General features: G+C 27.0%; 1 protein-coding gene across 1 annotated transcript; it reads left to right on the top strand.

Moving 5' to 3' along the window:
- The first annotated feature begins 9651 nt into the window (after positions 1-9651).
- Positions 9652-13192, top strand: LOC127123383 (F-box/LRR-repeat protein At3g59200). Its single transcript, XM_051053603.1, has 5 exons — positions 9652-10401; positions 10501-10626; positions 10764-10922; positions 12725-12826; positions 13172-13192. Exons 1-5 carry the CDS (start codon positions 9652-9654, stop codon positions 13190-13192), a joined length of 1158 nt encoding a protein of 385 aa, XP_050909560.1.
- The last annotated feature ends 233 nt before the right edge of the window (positions 13193-13425 follow it).

Below are 13425 nucleotides of genomic sequence, written 5' to 3'. Positions count from 1 at the left end.
TTACTATATCGTGATTAATGAAACAATATTTTTTTTTCAACTTATCTCAATTGAAAATTGAAAAGTAAAACTGAAAATTGAAAAGGAAAACATATTTTGATAGTTTCAGTTTTTTAGATTTTAAAACACTGAATTTTAAAAGTGTTTTTAGAAATAATTTTGAGAAACGAATGTATCAAATAAATTTTTATTTTTCAATTTTTAAAAATTTTAAAACTGTTTTTTAAACTTGAAGTGAGACACGTGGATGGTGAAGTTAGAGTTTTCTTGGTGTGATGTGGCCGTTATTCTGCGGATACGGAACCACTTGACTAGGGTTGTATTTAGTGATTTCACTTCCTCTTATTTGGTTTCTTGAACAGGGAAGGGAAGCTAGGTCATGGAAAACCTTCTTCCTCATCCGCCTCATTCCAAAAAAAGGCCGCAATCAGAGTCGTCCATCCATGACTTACCAGACGAGATACTATCTCACATTCTCTCTTTTCTCCCAACCAAACATGCTTTCAAAACCATTCTTCTTTCCAAGAAGTGGATTCCTATATGCCACTCACGCTCAGCTTTACACATCGACGATATAATCGTCAACAGCGCAGAGAACAAGATTCACTTGGTCAGATTCGTGGACGCATTTATTTTGTGAAAATATGCCTCTTCAAATGAGAAGCTACATTCCTCGAAAAGGAAACGAGAGAGTAAGAGCCTGTTTGAATCTCTTCTCAATTTTAATTTTTACCATCTGTTTTACAAATCTATTTTGCAAATTTATTTTTAAGAAAAAAAATAAAAAGAATTCATTTGATAATTCAATTTTTGAAAGCTGCTTTAAAAATTAAAAAGTGAAAAAATATGTTTGATAGTATAATTTGTAAAAAAAAAAATTGAAATAGAACAATATAACTTATTTGATAATCTATATTTAAAAAAATCTGTTTTACTAAATAAAAGTAATTGTGATATATTTTTTGAAAATATAAAAATTCAGCTAATATATATTTAAGTTCATTAAAATATTTTTAATAATTAATGATAAAATATACAATTCACTTAATGTATAAAAATTATATTTGAGTGTTGGTTTGAATATATATATATATATATATATATATATATATATATATATATATATATATATATATATATATATATATATATATATATATATATATATATATATATAATTCACTTAATATATAAAAGTATACAATTAAGAGGATTAATTAGAGAGAGAATAATTGAGAGTGAGAATTTTCATTTTCATTAACAATAAATAAAGATTAACAATAGATTGAGAGTGAAATATTGTAATTAAAAAATATTGCAAGTAATTACTATATCGTGATTAATGAAACAATATTTTTTTTTCAACTTATCTCAATTGAAAATTGAAAAGTAAAACTGAAAATTGAAAAGGAAAACATATTTTGATAGTTTCAGTTTTTTAGATTTTAAAACACTGAATTTTAAAAGTGTTTTTAGAAATAATTTTGAGAAACGAATGTATCAAATAAATTTTTTATTTTTCAATTTTTAAAAATTTTAAAACTGTTTTTTAAACTTGAAGTGAGACACGTGGATGGTGAAGTTAGAGTTTTCTTGGTGTGATGTGGCCGTTATTCTGCGGATACGGAACCACTTGACTAGGGTTGTATTTAGTGATTTCACTTCCTCTTATTTGGTTTCTTGAACAGGGAAGGGAAGCTAGGTCATGGAAAACCTTCTTCCTCATCCGCCTCATTCCAAAAAAAGGCCGCAATCAGAGTCGTCCATCCATGACTTACCAGACGAGATACTATCTCACATTCTCTCTTTTCTCCCAACCAAACATGCTTTCAAAACCATTCTTCTTTCCAAGAAGTGGATTCCTATATGCCACTCACGCTCAGCTTTACACATCGACGATATAATCGTCAACAGCGCAGAGAACAAGATTCACTTGGTCAGATTCTTGGACGCATTTATTTTGTGAAAATATGCCTCTTCAAATGAGAAGCTACATTCCTCGAAAAGGAAACGAGAGAGTAAGAGCCTGTTTGAATCTCTTCTCAATTTTAATTTTTACCATCTGTTTTACAAATCTATTTTGCAAATTTATTTTTAAGAAAAAAAATAAAAAGAATTCATTTGATAATTCAATTTTTGAAAGCTGCTTTAAAAATTAAAAAGTGAAAAAATATGTTTGATAGTATAATTTGTAAAAAAAAAATTGAAATAGAACAATATAACTTATTTGATAATCTATATTTAAAAAATCTGTTTTACTAAATAAAAGTAATTGTGATATATTTTTTGAAAATATAAAAATTCAGCTAATATATATTTAAGTTCATTAAAATATTTTTAATAATTAATGATAAAATATACAATTCACTTAATGTATAAAAATTATATTTGAGTGTTGGTTTGAATATATATATATATATATATATATATATATATATATATATATATATATATATATATATATATATATATATATATATATATATATATATATATATATATATATATATATATATATATATATATATATATATATATATATATATATAATTCACTTAATATATAAAAGTATACAATTAAGAGGATTAATTAGAGAGAGAATAATTGAGAGTGAGAATTTTCATTTTCATTAACAATAAATAAAGATTAACAATAGATTGAGAGTGAAATATTGTAATTAAAAAATATTGCAAGTAATTACTATATCGTGATTAATGAAACAATATTTTTTTTTCAACTTATCTCAATTGAAAATTGAAAAGTAAAACTGAAAATTGAAAAGGAAAATATATTTTGATAGTTTCAGTTTTTTAGATTTTAAAACACTGAATTTTAAAAGTGTTTTTAGAAATAATTTTGAGAAACGAATGTATCAAATAAATTTTTTATTTTTCAATTTTTAAAAATTTTAAAACTGTTTTTTAAACTTGAAGTGAGACACGTGGATGGTGAAGTTAGAGTTTTCTTGGTGTGATGTGGCCGTTATTCTGCGGATACGGAACCACTTGACTAGGGTTGTATTTAGTGATTTCACTTCCTCTTATTTGGTTTCTTGAACAGGGAAGGGAAGCTAGGTCATGGAAAACCTTCTTCCTCATCCGCCTCATTCCAAAAAAAGGCCGCAATCAGAGTCGTCCATCCATGACTTACCAGACGAGATACTATCTCACATTCTCTCTTTTCTCCCAACCAAACATGCTTTCAAAACCATTCTTCTTTCCAAGAAGTGGATTCCTATATGCCACTCACGCTCAGCTTTACACATCGACGATATAATCGTCAACAGCGCAGAGAACAAGATTCACTTGGTCAGATTCGTGGACGCATTTATTTTGTGAAAATATGCCTCTTCAAATGAGAAGCTACATTCCTCGAAAAGGAAACGAGAGAGTAAGAGCCTGTTTGAATCTCTTCTCAATTTTAATTTTTACCATCTGTTTTACAAATCTATTTTGCAAATTTATTTTTAAGAAAAAAAATAAAAAGAATTCATTTTATAATTCAATTTTTGAAAGCTCCTTTAAAAATTAAAAAGTGAAAAAATATGTTTGATAGTATAATTTGTAAAAAAAAAAATTGAAATAGAACAATATAACTTATTTGATAATCTATATTTAAAAAATCTGTTTTACTAAATAAAAGTAATTGTGATATATTTTTTGAAAATATAAAAATTCAGCTAATATATATTTAAGTTCATTAAAATATTTTTAATAATTAATGATAAAATATACAATTCACTTAATGTATAAAAATTATATTTGAGTGTTGGTTTGAATATATATATATATATATATATATATATATATATATATATATATATATATATATATATATATATATATATATATATATATATAATTCACTTAATATATAAAAGTATACAATTAAGAGGATTAATTAGAGAGAGAATAATTGAGAGTGAGAATTTTCATTTTCATTAACAATAAATAAAGATTAACAATAGATTGAGAGTGAAATATTGTAATTAAAAAATATTGCAAGTAATTACTATATCGTGATTAATGAAACAATATTTTTTTTTCAACTTATCTCAATTGAAAATTGAAAAGTAAAACTGAAAATTGAAAAGGAAAACATATTTTGATAGTTTCAGTTTTTTAGATTTTAAAACACTGAATTTTAAAAGTGTTTTTAGAAATAATTTTGAGAAACGAATGTATCAAATAAATTTTTTATTTTTCAATTTTTAAAAATTTTAAAACTGTTTTTTAAACTTGAAGTGAGACACGTGGATGGTGAAGTTAGAGTTTTCTTGGTGTGATGTGGCCGTTATTCTGCGGATACGGAACCACTTGACTAGGGTTGTATTTAGTGATTTCACTTCCTCTTATTTGGTTTCTTGAACAGGGAAGGGAAGCTAGGTCATGGAAAACCTTCTTCCTCATCCGCCTCATTCCAAAAAAAGGCCGCAATCAGAGTCGTCCATCCATGACTTACCAGACGAGATACTATCTCACATTCTCTCTTTTCTCCCAACCAAACATGCTTTCAAAACCATTCTTCTTTCCAAGAAGTGGATTCCTATATGCCACTCACGCTCAGCTTTACACATCGACGATATAATCGTCAACAGCGCAGAGAACAAGATTCACTTGGTCAGATTCGTGGACGCATTTATTTTGTGAAAATATGCCTCTTCAAATGAGAAGCTACATTCCTCGAAAAGGAAACGAGAGAGTAAGAGCCTGTTTGAATCTCTTCTCAATTTTAATTTTTACCATCTGTTTTACAAATCTATTTTGCAAATTTATTTTTAAGAAAAAAAATAAAAAGAATTCATTTGATAATTCAATTTTTGAAAGCTGCTTTAAAAATTAAAAAGTGAAAAAATATGTTTGATAGTATAATTTGTAAAAAAAAAATTGAAATAGAACAATATAACTTATTTGATAATCTATATTTAAAAAATCTGTTTTACTAAATAAAAGTAATTGTGATATATTTTTTGAAAATATAAAAATTCAGCTAATATATATTTAAGTTCATTAAAATATTTTTAATAATTAATGATAAAATATACAATTCACTTAATGTATAAAAATTATATTTGAGTGTTGGTTTGAATATATATATATATATATATATATATATATATATATATATATATATATATATATATATATATATATATATATATAATTCACTTAATATATAAAAGTATACAATTAAGAGGATTAATTAGAGAGAGAATAATTGAGAGTGAGAATTTTCATTTTCATTAACAATAAATAAAGATTAACAATAGATTGAGAGTGAAATATTGTAATTAAAAAATATTGCAAGTAATTACTATATCGTGATTAATGAAACAATATTTTTTTTTCAACTTATCTCAATTGAAAATTGAAAAGTAAAACTGAAAATTGAAAAGGAAAACATATTTTGATAGTTTCAGTTTTTTAGATTTTAAAACACTGAATTTTAAAAGTGTTTTTAGAAATAATTTTGAGAAACGAATGTATCAAATAAATTTTTTATTTTTCAATTTTAAAAATTTTAAAACTGTTTTTTAAACTTGAAGTGAGACACGTGGATGGTGAAGTTAGAGTTTTCTTGGTGTGATGTGGCCGTTATTCTGCGGATACGGAACCACTTGACTAGGGTTGTATTTAGTGATTTCACTTCCTCTTATTTGGTTTCTTGAACAGGGAAGGGAAGCTAGGTCATGGAAAACCTTCTTCCTCATCCGCCTCATTCCAAAAAAAGGCCGCAATCAGAGTCGTCCATCCATGACTTACCAGACGAGATACTATCTCACATTCTCTCTTTTCTCCCAACCAAACATGCTTTCAAAACCATTCTTCTTTCCAAGAAGTGGATTCCTATATGCCACTCACGCTCAGCTTTACACATCGACGATATAATCGTCAACAGCGCAGAGAACAAGATTCACTTGGTCAGATTCGTGGACGCATTTATTTTGTGAAAATATGCCTCTTCAAATGAGAAGCTACATTCCTCGAAAAGGAAACGAGAGAGTAAGAGCCTGTTTGAATCTCTTCTCAATTTTAATTTTTACCATCTGTTTTACAAATCTATTTTGCAAATTTATTTTTAAGAAAAAAATAAAAAGAATTCATTTTATAATTCAATTTTTGAAAGCTGCTTTAAAAATTAAAAAGTGAAAAAATATGTTTGATAGTATAATTTGTAAAAAAAAAAATTGAAATAGAACAATATAACTTATTTGATAATCTATATTTAAAAAATCTGTTTTACTAAATAAAAGTAATTGTGATATATTTTTTGAAAATATAAAAATTCAGCTAATATATATTTAAGTTCATTAAAATATTTTTAATAATTAATGATAAAATATACAATTCACTTAATGTATAAAAATTATATTTGAGTGTTGGTTTGAATATATATATATATATATATATATATATATATATATATATATATATATATATATATATATATATATATATAATTCACTTAATATATAAAAGTATACAATTAAGAGGATTAATTAGAGAGAGAATAATTGAGAGTGAGAATTTTCATTTTCATTAACAATAAATAAAGATTAACAATAGATTGAGAGTGAAATATTGTAATTAAAAAATATTGCAAGTAATTACTATATCGTGATTAATGAAACAATATTTTTTTTTCAACTTATCTCAATTGAAAATTGAAAAGTAAAACTGAAAATTGAAAAGGAAAACATATTTTGATAGTTTCAGTTTTTTAGATTTTAAAACACTGAATTTTAAAAGTGTTTTTAGAAATAATTTTGAGAAACGAATGTATCAAATAAATTTTTTATTTTTCAATTTTTAAAAATTTTAAAACTGTTTTTTAAACTTGAAGTGAGACACGTGGATGGTGAAGTTAGAGTTTTCTTGGTGTGATGTGGCCGTTATTCTGCGGATACGGAACCACTTGACTAGGGTTGTATTTAGTGATTTCACTTCCTCTTATTTGGTTTCTTGAACAGGGAAGGGAAGCTAGGTCATGGAAAACCTTCTTCCTCATCCGCCTCATTCCAAAAAAAGGCCGCAATCAGAGTCGTCCATCCATGACTTACCAGACGAGATACTATCTCACATTCTCTCTTTTCTCCCAACCAAACATGCTTTCAAAACCATTCTTCTTTCCAAGAAGTGGATTCCTATATGCCACTCACGCTCAGCTTTACACATCGACGATATAATCGTCAACAGCGCAGAGAACAAGATTCACTTGGTCAGATTCGTGGACGCATTTATTTTGTGAAAATATGCCTCTTCAAATGAGAAGCTACATTCCTCGAAAAGGAAACGAGAGAGTAAGAGCCTGTTTGAATCTCTTCTCAATTTTAATTTTTACCATCTGTTTTACAAATCTATTTTGCAAATTTATTTTTAAGAAAAAAAATAAAAAGAATTCATTTTATAATTCAATTTTTGAAAGCTGCTTTAAAAATTAAAAAGTGAAAAAATATGTTTGATAGTATAATTTGTAAAAAAAAAAATTGAAATAGAACAATATAACTTATTTGATAATCTATATTTAAAAAATCTGTTTTACTAAATAAAAGTAATTGTGATATATTTTTTGAAAATATAAAAATTCAGCTAATATATATTTAAGTTCATTAAAATATTTTTAATAATTAATGATAAAATATACAATTCACTTAATGTATAAAAATTATATTTGAGTGTTGGTTTGAATATATATATATATATATATATATATATATATATATATATATATATATATATATATATATATATATATATATATATATATATATATATATATATATATATATAATTCACTTAATATATAAAAGTATACAATTAAGAGGATTAATTAGAGAGAGAATAATTGAGAGTGAGAATTTTCATTTTCATTAACAATAAATAAAGATTAACAATAGATTGAGAGTGAAATATTGTAATTAAAAAATATTGCAAGTAATTACTATATCGTGATTAATGAAACAATATTTTTTTTTCAACTTATCTCAATTGAAAATTGAAAAGTAAAACTGAAAATTGAAAAGGAAAACATATTTTGATAGTTTCAGTTTTTTAGATTTTAAAACACTGAATTTTAAAAGTGTTTTTAGAAATAATTTTGAGAAACGAATGTATCAAATAAATTTTTTATTTTTCAATTTTTAAAAATTTTAAAACTGTTTTTTAAACTTGAAGTGAGACACGTGGATGGTGAAGTTAGAGTTTTCTTGGTGTGATGTGGCCGTTATTCTGCGGATACGGAACCACTTGACTAGGGTTGTATTTAGTGATTTCACTTCCTCTTATTTGGTTTCTTGAACAGGGAAGGGAAGCTAGGTCATGGAAAACCTTCTTCCTCATCCGCCTCATTCCAAAAAAAGGCCGCAATCAGAGTCGTCCATCCATGACTTACCAGACGAGATACTATCTCACATTCTCTCTTTTCTCCCAACCAAACATGCTTTCAAAACCATTCTTCTTTCCAAGAAGTGGATTCCTATATGCCACTCACGCTCAGCTTTACACATCGACGATATAATCGTCAACAGCGCAGAGAACAAGATTCACTTGGTCAGATTCTTGGACGCATTTATTTTGTGAAAATATGCCTCTTCAAATGAGAAGCTACATTCCTCGAAAAGGAAACGAGAGAGTAAGAGCCTGTTTGAATCTCTTCTCAATTTTAATTTTTACCATCTGTTTTACAAATCTATTTTGCAAATTTATTTTTAAGAAAAAAATAAAAAGAATTCATTTGATAATTCAATTTTTGAAAGCTGCTTTAAAAATTAAAAAGTGAAAAAATATGTTTGATAGTATAATTTGTAAAAAAAAAATTGAAATAGAACAATATAACTTATTTGATAATCTATATTTAAAAAATCTGTTTTACTAAATAAAAGTAATTGTGATATATTTTTTGAAAATATAAAAATTCAGCTAATATATATTTAAGTTCATTAAAATATTTTTAATAATTAATGATAAAATATACAATTCACTTAATGTATAAAAATTATATTTGAGTGTTGGTTTGAATATATATATATATATATATATATATATATATATATATATATATATATATATATATATATATATATATATATATATATATATATATATATATATATATAATATATATAATTCACTTAATATATAAAAGTATACAATTAAGAGGATTAATTAGAGAGAGAATAATTGAGAGTGAGAATTTTCATTTTCATTAACAATAAATAAAGATTAACAATAGATTGAGAGTGAAATATTGTAATTAAAAAATATTGCAAGTAATTACTATATCGTGATTAATGAAATAATATTTTTTTTCAACTTATCTCAATTGAAAATTGAAAAGTAAAACTGAAAATTGAAAAGGAAAACATATTTTGATAGTTTCAGTTTTTTAGATTTTAAAACACTGAATTTTAAAAGTGTTTTTAGAAATAATTTTGAGAAACGAATGTATCAAATAAATTTTTTATTTTTCAATTTTTAAAAATTTTAAAACTGTTTTTTAAACTTGAAGTGAGACACGTGGATGGTGAAGTTAGAGTTTTCTTGGTGTGATGTGGCCGTTATTCTGCGGATACGGAACCACTTGACTAGGGTTGTATTTAGTGATTTCACTTCCTCTTATTTGGTTTCTTGAACAGGGAAGGGAAGCTAGGTCATGGAAAACCTTCTTCCTCATCCGCCTCATTCCAAAAAAAGGCCGCAATCAGAGTCGTCCATCCATGACTTACCAGACGAGATACTATCTCACATTCTCTCTTTTCTCCCAACCAAACATGCTTTCAAAACCATTCTTCTTTCCAAGAAGTGGATTCCTATATGCCACTCACGCTCAGCTTTACACATCGACGATATAATCGTCAACAGCGCAGAGAACAAGATTCACTTGGTCAGATTCGTGGACGCATTTATGTTCTCCCCACACTCTCAGCACCTTCCCCTCAAATCCTTTTCTATCAATTGTCGCTCACAACAATGGGATGCCAAGACTGACCGTTTCACTTTCGACAAATGGATTGAAGCAGCTAAACTACGCCGTGTCCTTCGTATCTATCTATACTTGTTAGATGTCCCTTTATCCCCTACCATTTTCTGTTTCAAAACACTCGTTAGCCTGACATTAGTCAAAATACAACCAGACACTTTATTTGATTCTTCTGTTGATCTTCCTTCGCTCAAAAGCCTCTGTCTGAATGATGTTCGTTTTCATCACATAGACCATTTCATGAAACTTCTTTCAGGGTGTCCCGTTTTGGAGAGATTGAGTACCATGTTTGTTAAAGTAAATGACAGGGCTACAGCAAAAGGGTATTTTAAACCCTTGTCCAAGTTGATCATAGCCGGCATCGTTTTATTCGAGGTTCCATTTAAAGCTGTATATAATGTCCAACATCTAAATGTATCAGGGGTATGATATCTCATCCAATATATATATATATATTTCCATTTTAGTTATTGAAAAGATTATCAATTTATATGTATGTATCTATGTTTTTGTGTTGTGCAGTTAGGGCATGATCTTATTAGTAAAGAAACCAATTCATTTTACAAAGATTTTCCAGTATTTGAAAACTTAACCGTACTTAATCTATGTTGGAGTAATAATACCCAAATTCATGACTGGGACGAGTTAGTCAAAATGCTCCAAAATTGTCCCAAACTTCAATCTCTTTACATTATAAAGGTTTGTTTCTTTACATCCATGGAGAGTTATTGGTTTTTGTTAATTCTTCTTTTCTTTACATATCCTATTTCGTCTCTGATTGACAGGCAAAGAGTGCACCAACCAAAGAGGATTGGAAATATCCATATCATGTTCCTCAATGTCTTTTGTCTCATCTAATAACGTGTAACATTAGAGACTATGAAGCTATCGAAGCTGATTTCCGATTCGCAACATATATTTTGCAGAATGCGAGATATTTACAGGTTATGACCATTTACCATCCTGTTGCCCTAAAATCAACGGAGAGCGTCCATTTTTTAGATGATTTATTATCCTGTTCAAGGACCTCTCCTGCATGTAAGCTGTTCTTTTTTAAAACTTAGATTCAACGAAGAGTGCACTTGATGACCATGCAATAATGCAATGTACTTTCTTTTGGATTTTATTATTATAGCTCAAATATAATTCCAATATATTTCTGATTCAATTTAACATCTATTTTGCATTGGCATAATATCAATTCACATGCCTCTTGCAACTTCCTTATCCAAGTAATGTAGACTGCATGTAGAAGAAGATCCAAAAGAGGCTACTAAAGAACGACCAACATATACCTGAACTTGTCATTGATACGTTGACACTCATAGTAGTTGAAGAAAATAAAATAATTGAATTCAAATAAAGTATGGGTGTATCGGTGTTGGACATGGTTTTAATTTGAAATCTTAGTGCTGCATGGTTCATCAGAAGAAAAAAAATACATTTATTACAAAGTATGCATAATTATCATTTTTACATGAGGTTTAGGCATATTCAAAAGCAGTCTAGGTAGTCTACTGTAATAATATAATAATAAAAAAATAGATACCCACCCAATTTTCTTAATTACTCAAATTAAATCTAATACTATGGAGTATTTCATACCTTAATTAATTAATAAAATTACATATTTAATGTAAATTTGTGAACCAACTTTCACGCTCTGCACCTATCAAAAATACATTTTCATATACCAAATTGCGCTATAATGTTTCATTGGAATATGAATCAAACCACTATAAATATGAAACATATGCAATAGTTATGAAGCATCTGAAACGTTTTCAATAGACTTGTAAAGGTACATTTTTCACTCTGGTGAATCTCTCGAATCCCTTTTTCTTTCATCTTCGCTCATTTCTCTTCCAATCTTATAACTTTTAATCCCTACATCACAATATCTGTAAATTTTAATTTATTATTGCTGTTTTTTGAAACGAAACTGATCTTTTACTCAATTTATAGTGTTGTTGATGAAATTTTGATTTTTAAATTGTAAAATTAGGTTTGAATTTTAGAGTAAGTAATCAGGTTCGATGTTGTAAGACAAATGGTTGCTGTTGGGGGCACATCTTGGGTGAGAATTCAATTTTATTTGAATCTTTGTTTGTTAATCTATGGATTTTGAAGTTATAAAGTAATTTAAGTGAAATCTGACACATGGGTTGTGTATACTTTCAGATGCTTGATTAGATACATATAAACTGGATTAAGTGAAATCTGACACATGGGTTGTATATATAACCAATCTCGTGTTCATCCGCTGCTTTTTCATTTTCTATCTTTTGAGCATAATGTCTATTATGCGGCTTCTTGATTTTTTCTATGGTTTAAAAATAAATTAGTCAAAAATCATTCTGATTAACGGTTCTTTTTGGTGTGTCTAAGTTTTCTGTTGTTGTCAACTATCTTCATTATTAATAGATGATACTGAGGTTCGAAAGAACTAAATAGAATATGATGTTGAATCCGGGGAAATTGAGATAAAAGTAGATCTTCGATCTGATGGATTTTTTCAGGTTTAATATTTTCTTTAGTTTCGGTAAGATTTATTTCGTTTATCTTTTCGTTTTCAATCTTTCTTTTTACCTCCTTGAGATTCTCTATTTTTGACGGAGTCGGTCGATGGAGTAATATTTACTTCATTTTGATTCTTCTTTTGAAACATGATTAGGTATTTCATTTTTATGTATTATTACTACTATTTTTTTCTGATTTTAATTAACTTATGGTTTTTTTCTCACAGGAGAAACAACCAGTCACATTTAGAGAAATGCAATTGTTAAATAATCAACTTTTCTATTACATTACATTGTCTAGCTTTTCTTCAACTTCAATTGATATGCATGTATTTTGTTTGTAGAGAATCATGTTAGAGCATCCTTCACGCCTTCCAAAATTTGACAGATACATATAAACTAGATTAAGGTACATAGACTACCTCCTCCATTATTGTATTTTCTTATTGATTATGTTCTTTCTCTTCGTTTGATTGAGTATCTTTATTGTTTGATTAGCAGTCTATCATGTCGATTGTTGATATAGATTTTTTTTTGAATGAGTATGTGTACATAAATGTGATATAAAAGACATTATCATATTGCTTAAAATTGCTGCTTTTTTAGAGTTCATGGAAGGTGAAATGGAACCTATATTTTTTATGTTTGTTTACACGTGTTTTTGTTCAATGTAGGATGTTCATTATAGTGCTTAAGTTTACTTCAAACTTCTTCTAATATACAATGTATCAGTAGCAGAGAGTATGGTGAATCCTTTCAAATAAGCAGTTACTGAAACTCAAGCAAGAAAAAACAGAGCATACAGTTTCTGTTGAAATTATTAACTTTATTTGCTTTGGATTATACATTCTTCCATATATTTTTAGAATATTATTTTTGAATATTGGTTGACTTTGCTCTCTTTTTATTTATTTTTTTTACTCAAATT

This window comes from Lathyrus oleraceus, chromosome 2, assembly GCF_024323335.1.
Source record: "Lathyrus oleraceus cultivar Zhongwan6 chromosome 2, CAAS_Psat_ZW6_1.0, whole genome shotgun sequence".
Taxonomy (NCBI): Eukaryota; Viridiplantae; Streptophyta; class Magnoliopsida; order Fabales; family Fabaceae; genus Lathyrus; species Lathyrus oleraceus.
Note: the sequence above shows the minus strand (reverse complement) of the source record. Positions and strands in the feature narration are given on the sequence as shown.

Excerpts from the sequence above, each read along its gene's own strand:
- LOC127123383 (XM_051053603.1), top strand. The coding sequence starts at position 9,652 with ATGGAAAACCTTCTTCCTCATCCGCCTCATTCCAAAAAAAGGCCGCAA. Across the intron at positions 10,402-10,500 it reads AACATCTAAATGTATCAGGG|TTAGGGCATGATCTTATTAG; the intron begins GTATGATATCTC and ends TGTGTTGTGCAG. Across the intron at positions 12,827-13,171 it reads CAACTTCAATTGATATGCAT|GATGTTCATTATAGTGCTTA; the intron begins GTATTTTGTTTG and ends TGTTCAATGTAG.